The 20,550-nt window shown below is 39.4% G+C and overlaps 1 protein-coding gene across 2 annotated transcripts in view; it reads right to left on the bottom strand.

Moving 5' to 3' along the window:
• The window catches only part of iqgap2 (IQ motif containing GTPase activating protein 2), a 39,127-nt gene extending 19,058 nt beyond the window's left edge, over positions 1-20,069 (bottom strand). Inside the window, exons 1-14 of one of the 2 annotated variants that reach the window (XM_059336559.1) lie at positions 19,778-20,069; positions 14,821-14,920; positions 9,222-9,378; positions 8,701-8,778; positions 6,774-6,850; positions 4,542-4,609; positions 3,437-3,550; positions 3,164-3,342; positions 2,421-2,508; positions 2,074-2,237; positions 1,384-1,471; positions 974-1,137; positions 676-836; positions 13-137 (exon numbers count right to left, since the gene is read on the bottom strand). In XM_059336559.1, the coding sequence (XP_059192542.1) occupies positions 13-137; positions 676-836; positions 974-1,137; positions 1,384-1,471; positions 2,074-2,237; positions 2,421-2,508; positions 3,164-3,342; positions 3,437-3,550; positions 4,542-4,609; positions 6,774-6,850; positions 8,701-8,778; positions 9,222-9,378; positions 14,821-14,920; positions 19,778-19,823 (1,609 nt within the window). In that variant the 5' untranslated portion in view covers positions 19,824-20,069. The remainder of the gene's footprint in view (positions 1-12; positions 138-675; positions 837-973; positions 1,138-1,383; positions 1,472-2,073; positions 2,238-2,420; positions 2,509-3,163; positions 3,343-3,436; positions 3,551-4,541; positions 4,610-6,773; positions 6,851-8,700; positions 8,779-9,221; positions 9,379-14,820; positions 14,921-19,777) is intronic. The other variant, XM_059336560.1, reaches the window with a different exon arrangement.
• Between the last annotated feature and the right edge of the window lie 481 nt (positions 20,070-20,550).

The raw sequence follows: 20,550 nt of genomic DNA, 5'->3' as shown, positions 1-20,550 counted from the left end.
TGAGATTCTTACGTTCATGCTCCTCGTGGACCTGAACGTTGACTGTGTCGATGCATTTTTGCACATCATTCCAGGTGAGGAACTCTTGGCCCTTGGCAAGAGCCTCGCCTCGCAGTTTGATGAGAGTGTCGGCATACCTGAGGGAGAGGTCCATGAAGAAGTTCAACAAAGTGGAGAGAGAGCTACAGTGGAGTGCAGCTACAGTTGCAAGAAAAAGTATGTGAACCGTTTGAAATTACCTAGTTTTCTGCATTAGTTTGTCATAAAATGTGATCTGATCTGCATCTAAGTCCCAAGTATAGACAAACACACTGTGCTTCACCTAAAACCACACAAACAATTATAATATTTCATGTTTTTATTGAACACATCCATTAAACATTCATAGCGATGATGGAACAAGTAAGTGAACCCTTAGGCCCTATTCACTCATCACTATTCTTGCAACTGTATAAGCTACATAAAGACATAACGCCTCTAACTTTTTAATGCGATTCTGTTGTTGCTCTGAAATCCAGTCTGAACCGCCATAATCTAACTTTGTGAGCGCCACAGTTGCAGCAACAACAAAACAGTGATCACAAAAGAGAAGAGAATCACCACCACCATCAAAGGACGAGACAGCAGGGAGATTACGGGTCGAAGGTTAGCTGCAGAACAACTCAGCCTTCTTACCTGTTGAGGTTGTCTTGGTCCATGTTGGTGAAGCCCAGAGGAGAGTCTGTGAGCTGCTCGATCACAGCCTGGGGGTCTTTGGTGTCCAGCACCTCATTCAGCACAGCTACAGCCGACAGCATCTCCACAGCTACGCTCAGCTCCTCGTGGCTCAAGCCAGACTAATACACAAAAAACGTCTGAATCACAAGCATGAAGTGACATTTAACTCCAGCATTATGTATAGCTGTGACCTTCCCTATACCTGTAAGCATATCTATATTAGTAGAGAGGCAAAATTGCAAACATGATGTCTCACCCGCCCCCCTTGTAGCTGCAAACTGAAAAGCTCAGCCTGATAGAGGTTGGCAGCAGTTTGGTAGACGATTGGTAGTTGTGCTTCGGGGTTCATCAGCTCTTCGACCGTCTCCGCTGCATTGCCAAGACGAATGGCTGTGTTGATCGCTGCAACTGCCTCGAGTTCTGAAGGTAAATATCCCAGATAGTCAGGTCATGCAGATAACCTTAGGCAAGGCATTTCAGTATTAAAATGCTTTAGAATCACAGGCTGAAACACCTTTAGAAAAACCCATATCAAAAGATTTATAAAGAACTGTAGCGTGCAATGAGTCTTCATGTAGGCTTTGAAAACCTTGCTAGATGTGATTTTCAACTGATCAATAATTATGTGTTAATAAACATCTATGGAAAATAAGAAAAGGTGCTTACTTCTTTTCTCTGCCTCAGCAAAGTCATTACAAGAGCTGACAACTCTCTGAATCTCCTCTTTGTCCACCAGCACAGCCTTCCCTCCATCCTACAGGAGAGAGATTATTATATTATTTAACATGGTTAATGCAGGGCCATGAAGTGCCTGGTAGGGGCCATTCCAACTCAACGTACTGATTAGTTTTTCTCTAAAAAAAGGTGTGGATGGGCGTTTTTCTTGAAAACACAATGTTTTAACTGCAGTGAAAGCAGCACAACAGCAACAGCTACAGTTCTTCATCAGTGTCTACACTATATCTGTTCGGCCAATTAAGTGCTGTGTGCTCCCAGCAGTACTTACAGAGGAAGTCAGTCTACTTGCCAGATAAAAACTGAATTTAGAAAGCCTTTCAGATGTGTGTGATTTGTTTCAATTACCCACTTAAATAAGTTAAGTATGAGCGAATTCATAAATACTGTGGCCTGTAAGTTAGCAACACATTATATTATATTTCATTTTCAAATATGGCTCTCAGGATGACAAAGTACTGCTCTGTTTTTCTTTCAAGCCTGACTTAGATCATTTCATTTATTTGCGTTTGTTGAGGGGGCATACAATAACTAACTTCTTGGAAAGAAAAACAGATATTCTCTGGATCCCAAGGTCCTGAATTGTGCACAACTGAGCAAATGAGCTCCGAATTAGTATACCTTGGATTTATGTTGGCAGTAAGTGGTGAAATGTTCCAGGTACCAGCAACTGTTTGACTCCTGAACGCCCAGCAGTGCCAGAGCTTCGAGCCTGAGTGCGGCCAACAGAGCAGTCTCATCCTGGGCCGTCACCGCCTGATTCACCTGCCTTACTGCTGCCTGGACTGGAGACAGGAATAACAAAGACAGACGTCATTCAGGGATGATATGTTTTTGTGAGTTAACGTGAGACTTCACAGTTTTCATAAGCATCCATGTAGACAAGGAGTTTTTTCTGTGCATAAAGGAATGCATTTGGCAGAATTTGGGGGAAAAGAAGTATATATGTGTCATGCGGGAGTCCTTACTGTTGACAAGGTCCATGCAGCCCTGGATCTCCTGGTGAGTCAGCAGCTCCTCATAAACATCTCTTTCCTCAGTAGCAATCGAGGAGCGCTAAATGAGGGAGACAAAGGAAAACTAAATATGAACTGTATATATTTGATATTCATTTCGTATTGCATATTTCATATGAAAATAATCAGATTGTTTTATTCATACTGATTAAATTGCATATTTTATATATCACACTTGAGCCATTAAAGTGGAAACGGATGGCTCCTGTTTGTGTTTGTAAAGAGAATGGGAGGCGAGATGCCGCATGGTGCGGAGGGTTTGTGTTTGGTGAAGTACAGCTGACACTGCAGCCGCTGGAATGTGCTGGCAAGGCCAGTGGACTGAGTCAGGGCAGGCAACCCCTTTCAGACCTCAGTGTGGATATCTCTTCACTGTTGTAGTTGTCAGTACTAGGCACATCATTTCAGAATGGTCAAGTTTAAATTACTTGCATTACTCAAATTTGATCTCAGTGTTTTATATTCTTTCGATTTGTAATTTCAGTTTTGTGACACCACTTTTCAGACACGGAAGGCTAAACATCAGCTTTTCAACCCTGTTCCCACCACGGGTTGAATTCAGACGTGACACTGCACACAGCCTTCCTTTTTTATACATTTATTTTTTACACAAATACTGTCATATACCAAGTAGATACAGCTCAAGCCTACACTGAATCATTCGAGGACACTGAAGTGTTTGTTAAACTTCTCACCCTCCCTGAGGACTGATCCTGTTTACGAGCCTTGGCCTGGCTCAGTGTGTTCTGGTAGTCTTGGGCCAGAGCTTCCTGGATATTCCTCAGCATTGCGTTCGGATTATTCAGGGCTCCCATTGTCACAGACGTCTGACCTCGGTCAACCGCCTCGTTGATGGCGATCACGGCAGCGTGCACTGGGGACAACAGAGCGCGGGCGAACATTTTAGTGTTAGCCAAAAGGACTTTTGGAAACAGCACAAAATGTAGTTAGAACGTCAGAGGGCTTACAGGCGGCTTCATCCACTGAGAGCTCATTAGCCAGGATCCCTCCAATCTTACTAAAAGCTGGCATTTGAATTCCATACTTCTCGAGTTCACTCCTCATGTGACTGATCTCCTCCTCTAGAAGACAGATAAAGACAGATTGCAGAGGAAATTGTGGCATTATAGAGCATTAAAGGCTAAAAAATACTGTATGGTCCTCCACTCTTAATATTTTGTTCATTTTCTTACAACAGTATAAGCACTTTTTCCTGACACACTGTATAACTATCAGACATTTTTATCACCATGCTCACTGTATAAAGCCTCACAAAAGTTCAATTAGAGTTTAAAAAAAAAAAACGTTCCAAAGTGATTGAAAAGCTGATGTAAGTAAACCCTGAGGCTTACTCAGGACAATCCAATGTCAAAAGCTTTGAAGCTTGGCAGTTTGTGTCTCATTCAGAATTGTTTGACTGACTGCAGGGGATATTTGGATAAACTGAAGATAATTCATCGAAATTACAGACAAGATGTTTATACAACTGCTCAACAAACGTTACATGCTTGAGAGCACATGATAGCATTATTTTGTGTTTTTCAATTAAATCCCAACAGACAAGTAAATAAAATTACCCCCAGACACAAATAGGCTTCTCATTAAATGAACACATCCACTAGGAATTTAAAAAAATCCCTAAGGCAACATTTATCCTTTATTTTGAAAGCAACTATTAACTTTATTGTTTCTTACATTGTTTAATGTGTAACTGCACCCCAAAGTCTGAGTCTAACTCCACCTACTGCTGCAAGTTTTGAGAAATATTAAAAGAAGGCGAGGGGCTGAGGAGGGGGTGGCTTTTTATCTTTGATGACATAGATAAGTTCAAACCACTCAACTCTGTCAGCATTGATCTTGTACGGTTCAGTAGAGGGCATATTCCAAACTATAAAATACTGATTTTTATGCATTTGGTAAGAAATGTCAACATTAACACCAGGATTAATATGTTTCATGACAGTACACTTACATCATTTATATAATTTTACAGATCTAAAACACATTTGAATGTGCAGCACCACTTTAAAGAGTGCATTTACACACTGGTAAGCTGATTTCCACTGGTATTACCTGTGAACGCCACTTTCCCCAGCAGGTCCTGGATCTGTGGTGCAATGCCCAGTTTGTACAGGTACAAGCTGAAATAAAGCAGTTTTAGACTTTAAGATTTATACACACACAAACAAAATAACAAAGCACTGAGGAGCTTAAATCATTTTGGACACTTTTTTCTTTAATTTCCCGCCTATGTCACACATTCACCACAGGGGGGTGGTGTCTGCTCACGTTACAACAAGCAGCATCTGACAGCAGCTAGCCCGCTCAGTCCACCAATGAGCACTGAAATCAGCAAGCAGGTGGCTGGAAACTTCATAAAACTTTCATCTTCCCGAGGGTACCTGATAAGTGCTAATGAATTATAGATATTTAAGGCAGGTCTGGCATCAGCACCGCTCTGAATGGAGCAGTGGTAGTAGCTGCTTATTCTGCCCTTTAGCCACAGAGTGTGTGTAAACATGAAATGCACTCTGTCCTTGGGACACAGGGGGCTTTCGACAACTATCTAAACTTAAACAAAGGGTAATGTTTTAACTTGCAGGCAGCTGATTCAGTCTGAGATACAAACACAGGAACAGCTGACTGGATTAATGAAGGTGGCTGATTAAAAGCCACAGGGGTTACTGACAAGCAGCTGACTGAATCAGCTTGGAGCAAAAAGTTCTCTCCATGTGGATCCTCCTTGTTTATTTGCATTTTTTAACTATTCCTTTCAGCCAACAAATTAAGCACTGCATCTCCACCGTTTATTTACTTGTAAGCTATATTCTTTTCCTCTTAACATTGTGTCCCCTTTCGATTTTCCAGCACACTGGATGTAAAGGAGTATCCGCTGCTTTGCTGCCATGTCTGCATGTGTTGAACCCAGGGAAGCCAGAGTATTTACCGAGTCCTTGTGGGACGTGAGCTGGACTCGCAGGAAGGAAGAGCACGTGTGTGCACATGGAGGGAAGGAAACGGATTCTCTCAGGATCTGACCAAAACACTACAGCAGAGAAAACAATCCAAGCAGCTCACATAACCACTCCCTAAATCTGTCTTCTGGCTGACTGGACGGGTCAGATAGATAAAAACAGACTCCTCAGTTCATTCAAATTCTTCACAACTGATAAAGCAACGGCCTGAAGTTGTAATTCTCCAGCCACCCACGTTACAGTTAGACCACTAACTTTTTTTTTTTTTTTTTCTTTTTTTTTTTTTAAGTATTACAACATTTTTCACGAACCCGAAACCATGACAAAGAATTTACCCTCTGTGGGGAGACTATGAGGCAAGACTTAAAACACCACATTTACTCTAGAAAGCCCCTGATTACATGCTGCATAGATTTTTATAGAAGCAGAGACTGGTTATTCCCATCTCGAGTATTCAAAACAAACTAAAGTAACCAACTCGAAGAAGCTATTCAAAGTAATTGAGCTGCTAATGAGGCCATGATTAAAGGTGTTTGAGCAAACAGACAATTCAGGGTCTGAAGGCATGTAAACATGCCACATTGCAGCAAAAGCAGTCTATAGCTAAATGCATGGTGCTGTATAATACAGCCTTGACCTACTTAAGACAAATCATAAAAAGGTCTGTGTTTGACAAGAAGCACTCTGTGCCTTACCTAAGAAGAAATAACATTTTCCAGTTCCTGTTTCATATCACTTACTAAGTGCTATTTCTGTTTTTGACAGAATACAGTAGAGGTTAAAGTTAATGGGAACAAAAAGAGGCCATGCATGAACCCCACAGAGTAATAAAAATGTTAGCGTAAGCAAGCACAGACATTTGTCATCCTACATATGAGCTGTCCTAAATTTATGTAATTTGAATACACTGCTGTGTGGAAAGTTTAATAACCACTCAAACCTCAAACCTGCCAAAGCCAAACAGAGGCGTTAGACACTGTCTGCCGTAACCATTAAGTGAAAGTGCATGAATCCAAATTAGAAAGTGAGTAACCTGTCAGTGACAAAGAGTATGAGCAGACAAAGTCTAACTACCAAATACCAGCACTTGGCTTTTAGGTCATCTATGAAAAAAAACCAGTTTAGTCCACTAGTTGTTGTTTTTTATTTCTTTCCGTGAAGCGACACTGGGCATTCAGGTGTGGCACCCTTTAGGGAAAAAAAGCAACCCTGCCATTGCACAAACAAAAGACTGTCAGGATGAGTGTGCAATTATGCTGTCAGATGTGAGAAATGCATGAAGAGAGTAAAGTGAAAAATCACTATGTTTTTGGAATCCTTCTATTCTTACCTCAGTGCGTGTATGCAGTATACCACCTTGGGCATGTTTTTGCGATCGTACACATCTGTCGTTTCAGGATAGAATATCTGAAAGCAGAAACCATTGTGGATATTAGTCACTCTTCTTGACGCGCTTCATTCTGCTGCAGTCAAACAGGAGCACAATATCCTGTAGATTAATGGGATGTTGCAAGGGGGTGGACAACATTATACAAATGCCTGTCAAATATAATGCAGTCACAGGCAAATGTTACCTTTGTAAAGCACATAATTTTCAATACCACAGAGCTGAATCAGCTCCAGTCTCTAGCATAGTTTCCTAAATACTGAAGGCTACAAGCTTCACAGATAATATACAGATATGTAATACAGATAATATAATACAGATAAGTACTTTTGCATTGGGCTGCACTATGTTTTATGGTTGCTCAGGCCGTTGTTCTACCCCTTTTATCACTGCTTATGGTACATATCAGGTTGTTTGAAAAAACAACACAGGCATCTCACAGATATTTTGTTTGTTTTCTTGTTAACTTGATTATGTTTTTATGGTATGGTGTAATTTAGGGCTCTCCCTCAATAATTTCTCAATATTGAATAAAGGATAAATAAAACATTTTGCTAGCCTTGACCAACACATTCAACACTGGTTCTGCATTTGACCTTAAATTTCTAAGGTTGTTTTTTTTTTTTTTTTTTTTTTAAATCACATCATACCTGAATAATGCTCCAATGTTGTTTTCAAAAAGATGGAATGATGCAATAGATAAAGCTACAGTTATGGTTATCAGTCATAGTTCCTAAAAGGCTATTCATAAAAACATTACGATAAAAAGGATCTTAGGTGGGTATCAATTTTACCTCGTTTTCATTTCCAGGATACACCTCAGTGGAGTCTTTTGTGTCATCTCATAAAAGATGTAAAGAGGTTAATAGTGTTTCGTTAGAACTGCCACACCCTCATTACAATTTCATTCATCTGTATTTACATTCCTACAGATGCATGAAATGTGTGTGTGTGTTCAGTTTGGGAGTCAAGCCACCAAGACGGAACTGTTGACATTTTCTAGTAAAATCTGTGTACCACACCTTCTGTAAAAACAAGCTGTCACTGGTGCTGCATCATACATTCACAAAGTAAAAAAGGGGGCATGTAAATTGAGTAAATATTTGTTTTTTTACATTAAATTACTGAAAGTCTAATTTGACACAGTCTTACTGTGGTTACAAGATGTATTCTGTGTTTTGAAATTCATTATGTAACTGTTGCAGGATACATTATATCCTGTACATGTTTTGGATTGTACTGGATGGATGGATGGATGGTAGTTGTAGTTACAAATTCTTAGTTGTAAGATAGTTTTGACCTCTAATATGAGTATCAAATTTGAACCAACCCCGAGCCACAACACACATGGCATTGCCAAGGCATCCTTAGTCAATGGATTGTGTTGCAAAGCTTGAATGGGAGCTCCAAGTCGGGTTTCTTTTTATTAAATGGGCTTGTAATTGATCTGCATCACTTGCATCATTTGCAAGACAAAAAAAAAAAAAACTTTAGGATGAAAGTTTTAGTCTGCTGCAAATATACAACCAAATAACTCAAAACAAACACCTCAAGGGAGTCTTGGGGAGTCTCCCTCACCAAAAAATAATGCATGTCCTTCATGATCACATATGATTGATTAGTACACTGACATCACATGCTGTTGTGTTGTTATGCTCATGTTATGATTTCTGACTTAGCAAATGCTCTCATAGAATAAATGTTTGAGTTTAAATCAGCTGCAAATGGGGTTCTTCATGGAACAAAATGTCTTTTCTGTGATGACTCACTGACTAATTCAAATGGGTCTGGATAATGAACATGATTGTATGCATATTTGTAAAACAGGGAGCATGCGTCTACATTAATGATGGCTGTGCAAGCATCTTACCTTGGGGAGACCTACTGACTCCATGGCTCTGAGCCACTGCACTGTGTTGTCGGTGTGTCTGAAGTGCAGCCCTTTGCTCTGAGGATGAAAACAGGAGCACAGACATATACATTTAGCCATACAATTGTGTGGAAGTGCAGAAGAACAGTGATACAAAATGTTGGTGGCATGCACAAACAATGCTGCATTATAGAAGAGCAAGCTCATCGTCAATGGCCTTAAAACACGCATCAGCTGAGCCGCTCTGATACTGGAAAACATCATGCTGACTCCTAAACTTATCATAGCCTCTAACAGCCTGATAGGGTTTGTTTACCATTTGTCAAAGGGAAATAAAATCAAGCTCAAAGTCAAGACATTTTTGAAGTAGGCCTCAACTCTCGCATGCCACTTTTCTACCTGCTCTGAAAAAATGTTTTCCTGTTTCTTATGAGGCAAGGTGGTGAAAAATGCAAAGTAACCTCCTATGGGCTTACATAAAGAAGGGAAATGGAACGAAGTGCAAAAAAATGGAGGTGTACCTTATACCGGGCCTGATCTCTGTCATAGATCCTTTTCTCAGACACCATTTTCGGGGCGAAAAAGTTTGCAAGCTTGCCAAGGTAGACACCATTCCTCAGTCCTTCCTCCAGTTCTGTGGTGGGGGGCAAGTCCTCCTCCAGGCAGGCCTCCATCCACCTGGGAAAACACAAAAGCTGATCTCAGAGCAGGCAGAGGATTTTCTCTCTTGCAACCAAACTCACCACAGTGGAAAACTAATAAGGAGGCTGTGGATAACATTTTCTCCAGTATTGCTCAGCTACAGTAGCTGATGTGAACATAAATAAAGATGAGAAGAAACTCTCAACAGTTTCAGAGAAGTACAGTCATAGCACAACTCCTCTAAGTGACTGGCTAGATTTCCAAGTAAATCACTACGAACATTAAAGTCTCTGGCTTCTCTGTAATACTAAGCAGCATGCTATAGTTACATTAGGAGTATAAACAAACACCAGTCCACTCTGTTTACCCTGCCACTGAAATCTACTACAGTGCAATTTATGAGGTGGCAGGATGCCTGCATTTAGTCTGCAAGTCAATATTGGCTTTTCCTACACCTGCTGCCCTTTTGAGCCAAGCAAAAAGTAAAGATTTTGGGCTAAAAACATACAAATATATATGCTATAATTAACTGAAATGCTTTTGGTTAAACAGAAAAACAAAGTAGTCTGTAGGCCAGAGAGAACTGGGCATTGTTGCAGGCAGCACCCACACTTAGTCCAGCATGTTTTAGGAAGGGGGCTGAGAGACTGACAGACTTACAGTTTGAGCTTTAGGACCACGTAAAGGTTAAAGGTTAGGTTCAGTGAACAATGTTAGGTAAAAGAGGTAAACAGTGAGCAAGATGTCTAATACTTTAAGTAGTTTAAAACCTCACTGATGGCTGGTTAAGGTTCATGAGCTTCAGTTTCTGCAAGACAACAATCAGACTTTTATCTCTAAAAGGGATGACCACAGAAGCGTTTGACATAGTTAGAAAATAAAGTAGAATAGAACACATTCAAAATAAAGTTGGCCTTCTTTCAAACTGAGGTAATTTCCATTTGAAAGGTTCAAGAGCAGCTTCAGAGCTGCCAGACTATTCCCAGATATTAGGAAAACTCCATTCCAAAGAGCTAGTGAATGATTTGTAAGCATGGTGAATCATCATGGTCTGAAAATCTGTTACACATTATCTTACTGCCTGGAAGTGACACAGTATTTATAATCATGGCTACATCCCCACCAAAAACAGTTTATTTATCAGGATTTTACCTTTTTGCACATTGTCCAACATAGAATCTGTCCTCTGCTAACAGTGCTCAGTGATTTAGCTTCCTACTGTTTTGTTTATGGGTTTCATTCATACCAGCAGCTCCTAGTGTACCTTTTCATCTGTAAGCAATAAAGCTCTCCCTCCTACATGCATGCACACAGACACCTTGTTTAGGTTAATTAAAGCTGTGTGGGTGCTCAAATGATCCGCTCTGCCAAAATTTGTGTCAGCAAATTAAAAGGACAACCACAACAGATCATGCACTGTCAACACAAACCCTGTGGGGAGTGTAGGTCAGGCACCTCGAGGAATAAAACTTCTTCGTAGACAATCGTGTCAGCTGATGCTGAAGTGTTTTATAGAACCCAGACAGTCACTGCATTTTTCCCTGTACTATTACACTTATCTTGACCCATATAGTAGTTAATATTCAAAATAAAGGAATAAACTACTAATTTCTGTGAAATATATATATCATTTTGAATAAAAAAAATCTCCACACAGGAAGAATGCATGAGTTAACAGGCTGTGGTCAAAGCTCAGGTTTAAGGATTAGGGATCAAGAAACAAGTATCTCCAGCACTTTATCAAGGATTTCAAATCCTGCGTTGAGTAAACTAAAATAGAGCAGCAATCATTTATCAGTCGATTAATTGGTTATTCAATTGAGGGAAAACTAGTATAGTATTTTTATAGTAGTAGCATTATAGTATTATTTAGCATTTTATGGTTCCTGTTCCATAAATATGAAAATGTGCTGGGGTTTTCTGTCTTATATTAGATTCCATTTAATTTTGATTTTTTTAACTATATAAAACATTTAATATCACCCTGGCCTCTTGAAAATTTTGATTGACATTTAAAAAAAAAATCTTACTAACAATAAAAAGCTTTATCACAGTATGATATTATATAAATTCTTTGGACACCAATGCATATTTGGCAATATCACAAAGTCTGCTAAAATACAATTTTGATTAAATTCAACCCTGGGGCCTGTGGTCAACAAGAGACAATATCATATACTTACAATTATATCAACATACAAGAAGCACCTAAAATATGATTTGACAATCTTATGACTGAGCTCTTCCAGACATTGAAATGAAAAAACAAAAAAAAATATCTATCTTTTTTATTGAAATGATTTTTTTTTTATCTGAATTTCAAAATAAAGTAGTATCTTAAAGATGACAATCACTCATATTTCCACTTTGCTTCAATTATATTGGACCATTGATACATCCATACAGATCGATGTATTGTCACGCTATCAATTAGCAGAAAAAAAGATTTGGCAGATTAAATATGAAAATAATTGTAAATCTAAACTTAAAGACACGTTGCATGTCAGAAAACCGCCATTTGGCACAAATAACTATGAAACTGATACCAACTAAGCTCTGCTGCATTTGCGTGAGACCAACCATGCCAAGCAGTGATGTAGATCAAAGACAACGTTTGATATCTCCATAAAAGTGGCATGTTAATACAGAGGAGTAAATGCAAATAATAGTCTAGAGAAAAAACTAATATATGTTTTGCGGGAACACAGTCAAAGGAACATCCTGCATGGGTAACAGAGCTTTCCCGTGACACTTCACTTCCTGTACTTAAAACAATGTTGGGAGAGCTTGTCTCCTGCTGCAGGACAGGCTAGCACTCCTGTTTACAGCTCTCCAAAGCAGGCCTTCCTGTCATTGTCATAGCCTGCGACTCACCGAGCACAACAAAAACAGAACTTTCTGGACTCTGGGACTTTCATCTGTGCCACGTCAACACATTATTACTGATTTTAACTGATTTGCTTTAAGCTACAGTATTTCTGGCGACATCCTGAGTGTCTTCTGAAAGCTTACGTCATACAGCTTAGTCATGCTGGTCATGAGTTTGTGTTTGTGTGGGTGCCTGTGTGTGTAATGAGAGAAATTTAGCATATGTGGTGAAGTAGGGTGTGTCTGAAAATCACAATAATATGCTTGACTGAAAAACACATGCTGTAGATAGCCTGGGATGGACCTCTATCAAAGCAAACTGAAAGGGTTCCCATCCAAAAAAGCTACAAATTAAACCATCAACTGTTTATTCTCCAGTTAGGGTACAAAGTCTCTTTTCAGAAACTAGTGTGTGTGTGTGTGTGTGTGTGTGTGTGTGTGTGTGTGTGTGTGTGTGTGTGTGTGTGTGTGTGTGTGTGTGTGTATCAACTGACAACACCAAAAACAGTAAAGGCCAACTTAGCACTCTGCCATATAAATAAATGGGACTTTGAACAAAAAAGCATGTGCCCAAAAAATTTATTTTTTTTAGGGTTAAGGTTAGGGTTTTTTTTTTAAAAAAGGAAAGAACTCTGGTCTGGGCACACTTCCAGATTGCAATTTCTGTATTATTCAGATAAATTGTTCAGGCCTGTGTCAGTAATAGAGCCTATGCATTGGTTGACTGATATTATTGGCCAATTGATATCTATCGGTATCAACATTTATGTTGTCCACCTGTAAGAAAACTGTTTTTGGACAACATACAATGCAAAAAACAATGCTTGGGGTGATTTAGAGATGGTTTTATCTGTTGATTTTATTTGTATTTATTTAAATGGTCAACAATTGACTGATACTGATTTTTATTGAGCTATTTGTTCATTTTTAATTTCTCCATTCTCTCAGTTATGACTTCTAAAATTGACAAAGTAATCAATTGTATATCATGTATGATAATGTTAAATATTCTTTCTATTTGTGTATGAATTTAAGTTTCTTGGCCACTTAGGATGTTATGGAACTTTTACCAGTGTTAAGAAATGCATGTGTGAATAGTGAAACTGTGTCTCTGAGTACACCCGTGTCATGATCTTACAAAAAAGTTTCTTCTACATGATTGCCTTGTGATTGCTGACTCTTGACCTTGGAGATCAGAACCTAATCCCATGCTCTCTGTTGTTGACGGCTTCATTAGTGGCTGTCGTAATCCTAATCTAATTTGACAACTTCCCCAGAACAGAGGCTCCATGCCACAATTGACAGGAGTGTAGAAAAGTCAGTAGCACAGGAAGCTAGAAAGTGAAAGTGTGAGGCTGTTTATACGAGAGGATTAAAAAGTGGTAATTTTGAGGCTGGCTGCTGAGTGAAAAAAGCACCTGTTCCCTCAAACTGCCTCAGTGCAGCTGAGCTAATCTCCCATTGAAAGTTTTTTTCAGTACACTAAAAAAAGAAATATGTGTGATAATCTAGGTGTGGCCTGGTTATGATGGGCTGAATCTGTGCTTAGTCTAGCCTCCCTGTCCTTGCAGACCCTCGTTATCCTGTGACATAAGCAGATAATGTAGGCTATTCAAATAGTCTTCACTGAGTCAAAGTGCAACTTCAGTTGTCAAACCATAATCTGTCAGGAAATGCTGATGTAAATGAAGCAGATAAACACTCATATAAAGAGTGTCCCAAGAAGAAGCATGACTGCTGAATCACCACTAGGCTGCAGGACGCTACAGTAGGCTCAAATATCATTTGAAACCAATCTCTCTGTGACTGGGTGTGGTTGTCAAAAAATCAGTGTGTAAAAAGAGGCAAGATTACACTTCCTGTGCCTTCCTGCTCACTTGGATGCCCTGAAGAAGACAGGAAGTGGTTTAGAGTTAGCTTTGCTCAGGCACCTCACGAGAGATAGTATTCATCGGGTTGTCTTCAGAAATGACCCACTTTAAAAAGATTCTTGTTTAACTCATTGCAACCAGACCAAACTAAACCTGCTGAGCTGTTTATCAAATTTCAATCGATTTTTAGTTTTTAATTTAATTATTCCAGCGATCAGCGAGGTTCAGGGCACAGTGGAAAGAGTATTACAGACAGTGGAGACAGTCTTTCCACTAAGTCAGCACCTCCCATCTTAATCACACATGCTCTCATGAATGCTTACAGCTCCGTGTCATCATCTCACGTGCATGCTGATTCTGCCTTTATCTGTCATTACAGCTCCATGCCACTAGAAAAATAATTTAATTACACACTACCTTGTTCCCTTATCTAATATAGTCCTTGCACCACTTTATTTCAAAACCACCCCCTGCTGTTTTTTAGATCTGCATAACGATGTTCATTAAACACACAAGCTTATAACACAAAACCGTTCTACGTGATTAAAGATTAAACAAACACACAGCTTGACCCGGTAACACGCCCAGTGTAATTCCTCCGAGCTCTGAGTTGTGACAAAGTAAACACTATAAAGGAAAGTGGTTGCCTTTAGTCAGCATGTGCCAGTAAGCCGCTCTTATCTTCAAGGTTTTTTCCCCTTCATCCCTTCTCTCCTTCGTGCCAGGCCTCCGGTCTTACCGTTTGGCCTCCTCCAGGTGACACAGGTACTCGTAGGCAATGTTCTGTCGTCTCCTCTCGTCCATCTCCTCCGCCGACTGCCTCTCGTCATCCTGAATGGCTGGAAAAGAAATGCAAATTTAATAGGCAATTTAATATATATACCATTCAAGATACTAGTGTGTTGTGCCTTCTTATTGGTCTTAATAACACTTGATTGCAGTTATAGCAGGGCTTGGAAAAACTATTATCATTAGATATAGATATATAGATATATATATATATATATATATCAGTTGCTTGGTGTGATTTAGGAATGTTGTTAGCGATTCATTTTCTTTATAATTTTTTTTTATATATTCAACAATTGACTGAAACTGAACAGTATTATGTTTATTTAGCTATTATTTTATTCCTATTTATTCTTTATTTCTTCAGTGACAATGTAATACGTTCTTTGTATTATGTATAATAATTTATAACAACGTTAAATTTGATTTCATAAAGTTTTATATTTGAGAAAGTAGCTCTCTGTGTACATTTGCAGAGGGGTGAAAAAAATCAGTGCACAATCCACATACTGTGGCTCAGCTGGTAGAGCGGATTGCCCCCCAACCGAAGGGTTGGTGGTTCGATCCCTGACCGTCGCAGCCTACATGTCGAAGTATCCATGAGCAAGATACTGAACCCCAAATTGCTCCCGATGCTGCGTTCATCGGTGTGAATGAATTCCCAATGGTGGCTGGTGGCACCGTTTAGGGTGTCCTCTGCCACCAGTATGAATGTGTGTGTGAAAAAGGGTGAATGAGAGCAGTCTGTAGTGTAAATCGCTTTGAGTGGTCGCAAAACGACTAGAAAAGCGCCATATAAGTGCAGGTCCATTTATCATTTACATAAAAAAGGTACATTTTCATTCAAGCTTAAAAAATTACTATATCAGACAATATATCAGTTGATCGATTAATTTATCCCTCTGAAATCAATATTGACAATCTCTAATTATCATGATGTGAATAAATTCAGTATACTTTATGATATTGATATATGTCAAAGTTAGGGCTTTACATAATGTCATTGTTACATTTCAATGAAGCTTTGAATGTCTGTAAACGAACAATACAAACAAAGTGCATTTATTCAACATACTTTAGAAATAGAATTCTTAGGCAGGTGTGAAAAATGCTGTAAAACAAGAATGATTTCAAAAATAAAAATGTTAATAGTTTAACTTTATCAATTAACAAAATGCAAAGTGAGTGAACAGAAGAAAAATCTAAATCAAATCAATATTTGGTGTGACCACCCTTTGCCTTATAACCAGCATCAATTCTTCTAGGCACTATTTCACACCTACCTAAGACTTTTGCACAGTACAAACAAAGACAAGGTATTCACTGTAATGCTCAAACTGGGAAACTTGTTTTTTGTAAATTTATTAACTCATTCTGAAATTCCATGCATTCTGTTTTTGTTTGACACAACGCCCCAACTTTTATACGGTTATATACTGTGAATGTTATTTATGTTGCTGTTTGACTGCTGCTAGACCGCCCTGTTCATACAGGTGCGTGCCTTTCTTTGTGTGTCTTTGTGATAGTACAATCATTTTGAGGGTGTATCATGTAGTAGGCGTGTCCTGTAGTGCTCTATACCCACACATTGACCTCCCTGTGTTCCACTGTCATTCATCACACGATATCAAACTTTTTACAACTGTAAAAGACAAACTTTTGTCGCAAATTGTGTGTTTTTCAGTTAAAGTTTGTTCAATTCATGTGAACGACAGAAGCGTTAACACTGAATTATTATTATGTATTTTAGATTTGATCCCCAAGTTTATCAGCCAGTGCAGGATACATATCCTTGTAACCTGCATTAGGTTTCATATTCATATATTAGGTTACCTTTACAAAGATATCATGACACAGCTTATTCATACAATGAAGCTATTTCAAACATGACACAACAAAACCACTTTCTAAACATGTGACACAGAAAAGGATGCACTTCAACAATGAATGATGAATGATGAATGACCACAGAAATGATTTCTCCTTAAAATAAATTGTTTATTAAAAGTACAGTATAAGCTACAGTATCTGATATTGGTTTCGAAGTACCTGTCCTGACTTGTTACAGCCAGGTACTGTACAGCAGGACTTGAGGGTGAAAGCTTCACAGAGCTGCCACTGCAGCCTCAGTCAGCCTCAGACAGAGCTACACTTCCTCACCAAATGTAAAAAATATAAACTAATTAGAGAAACATATTTCCAAAAATTTGAATCCATCAAAAAAGGTTTTTTAAAATGGTCAGATGAGGAAAAACTCCTCAGGGAAGAGTCACAGAGCCGTAGATTAGCAGCAGTCTATGTTTCTGCCTGTCACACACTGAGGGACAGCGAGTGACACACAGCTGTTGTTTGTTTTGTTTTTATTTTTTATTTTTATTTTTTCTTCTTCTTTGCTGGGACAGTTAGATTGTATGAATGATAGATTGATTCAATGATTGTAAATATTGCTTTCTTTCATTGTTATTAGTTTTTCTTTCCTTTTAAAATAATAATAGAATTATAATCATTTATTGTAAATATTGCTTTCCTTACTGTCATCTTTTTTTTTTTTGACGCTTGCTTTGGCAATATGTACAGTGTTACGTCATGCCAATAAAGCCAATTGAATTGAATTGAATTGACTAAGAGGATCATTCTTGTCAGAGGGTGTTTATTTTGACTGTTTGGATCTTGAATGCCCTCTTGGAAACTGTACTATATCCCATGCCCCAGTGAACCCGTGCTTCAGCGAGATAAAACGGCCATGTCAGAGTGGCATTAGTGGGGTGCCCGACTGACAAGTGACTTCTGCTGAGAGTTGACCTTTACCTGCAGCTTAATGAGATCTCCTCCCGCCGGTGCTTCTTACCCCGCTCTAATCCAATCACATCTCTTTATTTCTGGCTGAGTGAAGGGACAATCTCAGACCCGGGAGCTCAGTTTAAGAACAAAGCTTTCTCCCACCGGCCCACGCACCATGACCAGGGTTTGAGTGCAGGCTATTGAGCCGGATGAAGCCTCACAGTCTGTATTACAGTCAGACTGAAAAGTACACATACTGTTTACACATATGAGTCAGAGTTGGTCTCTCTTCTGTACATGGGTTGTATTAAAATTCTAGTGATGCCAAGTCAAAACCAGTTTAACCTGTTGTCTGATTAGCCTAAACATTCTAATTCTGATGCCCAGAAGGAGGGAAAAAACACCTGTTGTTTTTTTTTTTTTTAAAAAGCTCCATAAATTAAGTCACTTCAGCTGTTTTACAACATTCCAACTCAAAACCAGAGATTTGTAATTCTTACTTGGTGCTGTAATGCAGTATTTTATGCCTGTAAATAGTATATCTTGAGTTTGGACGTGCAATGTGGAGTCCAAGACAGTTTTTCCCACAGGAACATTAAAATGCATTCAACTCAATCCAGCCTCTACGGGGCTAGCCTGAATCTTTTAAACCTCTCAGGCACTCTCTGTTAAATTCTGCCTATTCATCAGCCACCTGCATAGACATCCGTTCACTAAGTCTCAGTAGAGGCCTAACATAAAACACTCGCATGTGAGAAACAAGCCAAACATGTGCATTTATCTATATCTATACAAACACAAAATGGGCTGTCAAGGCCCTAACGCCTCATGAGCACAATAAGTGGTCATCCAACCATAGATCAGTTGCCCAGCTGTGCAGCTGTGGTCTGAATGCAAATGTGTATGAACCCTAATATCAGAGAGGTAGAGCAGCCCCAGTGCAGCCATTACACACTACCTCTACTGACTCACTCACACACTTCCTGGAAGAGCCTGTCTGCGCTCTGTCTTGCACTTAGCGTTATATTTAACCCCTCTCAGGATGGGGCTTGTTGCCTTTGTGTGTCACAGGATCACCGGACCTTAGTTATGGGCTCCATGGTTATGTCTCATGCTGGGGGGGCAAAGGGGAACTACAAATCAAGACCGACTTTGCTGTTGGGTTGTTCAAAACGCATGCAGGGGCACCGTTATTTAGGACAAATGTGGCTTATTTCACACAATGACAAAACCTGCATATTAAAAACAGCTTGTTGGTCCCAAAGACAACCCTATCTCACAAACTACTCATTATATATGCTCCTTTTTCTAGAGACACACGTCTTTTGGATGAACAGTAGCAAAACATCCATCTATACAGTCAATGCAAAAGATAGGGTATGCAGAACAAGACAGTCTGAATGCAATTCAAAGGGCTAAGACAAAAGCAAAAAGATTACCCTGATGGTATAATTGATTGGTGTTATCTCTGGAAGTTGCACTTTGCCCACAGATGTTAGTCAGTGACAAGACAGCCTACACACAGTGGACTCCAAGTTTTGGTGTTTTTATTGCAAACTTTATAAGTGTTTTTATGTCGCCCAGTTACATTCTTAGCATAGTCATGAAGCCAGTTATAGATTTCTCAACAGCAGCAAAAGCCCAGGTTAATGGTTAACCTATGAGAAAATGCCTTATGTGTGGACAGGCTGATATGCTACTCACCGCCATTAAATAAATAGATAAAAATCACTGTGGTGCAGTTGGGGGGCACTTTGTAGGAAAAGTACAAAACGTGTCTGAGCCAACTTTAAGAAGAGTTTGCAGCCTCTAAAGACAGGCTGGACCCTGAATGTTACACATCTTTATCTTAACCAGGATGTGAGTCATTCACTTAAAAAAAACTCTTTCATTGACAGTTTGTTCACTTTACCTCAGATCACATTTCATTTCTATTTTTTTTTTCTTGCCACATTGTCATTGACACACCTACTGACTACAGGTATGCCAGGTGCTGCTGAACCACCTGTTGCTCATCAAACATCCATGTGATGGCACCTTACGTTAGCTTTACTCATCATCCACTGCCCCCCATAAACCAAGGAAACACAGGAGAGGACAACTGTTGGGGAAAAAATGCTACTTACTTCCATAGCGTGGCTTATGTAAAGTGGCGGTTTCTTCATGGTACATCTTGCGTCGTTTCCTCCACTTGTGAACTCGTCTGAACTGGAAATAACTTCACCCCACTACAAGCTAACCTTACAGCAACCAGCCAGCGATATGCCGCGCCTCTCAGGATAAATTGATAGGAGTAAAATGACCGGTGTCTGGAGCAGAAACGCCGGAAACGAGGCACAAAAGTTTCATGAAAGCTCCAACTGTCACTTGCGGCAGGCAATCCCCATGGTGTGCACTTCTTTGGCTTGACTCCTGAACAAACTAGTGTTTGTGTTATCTTGGCCCCCGCTACGCTCTGAAGTGAAATGATTGACAGGAGATGGAGATTTAGCACCTTGCACCACCTGCTGGTCAAAAGGTGGCTCATGCTGCGTTCATGGCCACAGAGGAAAATGGTAAATACCGTCACACCGCCACCACTGTAGTGCACTAATATCTGGAACTGTAGCTGTGTTATTTATTCTCCTTCTCTGTTTTGTATTTAATGTAAGCTTGCATGTGCCTTTTATATACAACCCCGTGTTTCTTTTGTATTTTGTCCTCTTTCTTTTATCTTACCTAAAGCTGAAGGCCTTGTTTTATGTCAAGCCTAAATGCACTTTATAATAACTGCTTTGTTATTTTAGGGAACCATACAATTTATAGTTCAATTATGTAAAGAATTACCTCTGTTATGACTCTATGAAGCTAAGTTATTAATTTGTATTCTTTTTGTTGGGAATAGCCCCAAACTTTGCAA

Source organism: Centropristis striata, chromosome 7 (genome assembly GCF_030273125.1).
Source record: "Centropristis striata isolate RG_2023a ecotype Rhode Island chromosome 7, C.striata_1.0, whole genome shotgun sequence".
NCBI lineage: Eukaryota > Metazoa > Chordata > Actinopteri > Perciformes > Serranidae > Centropristis > Centropristis striata.
Note: the sequence above shows the minus strand (reverse complement) of the source record. Positions and strands in the feature narration are given on the sequence as shown.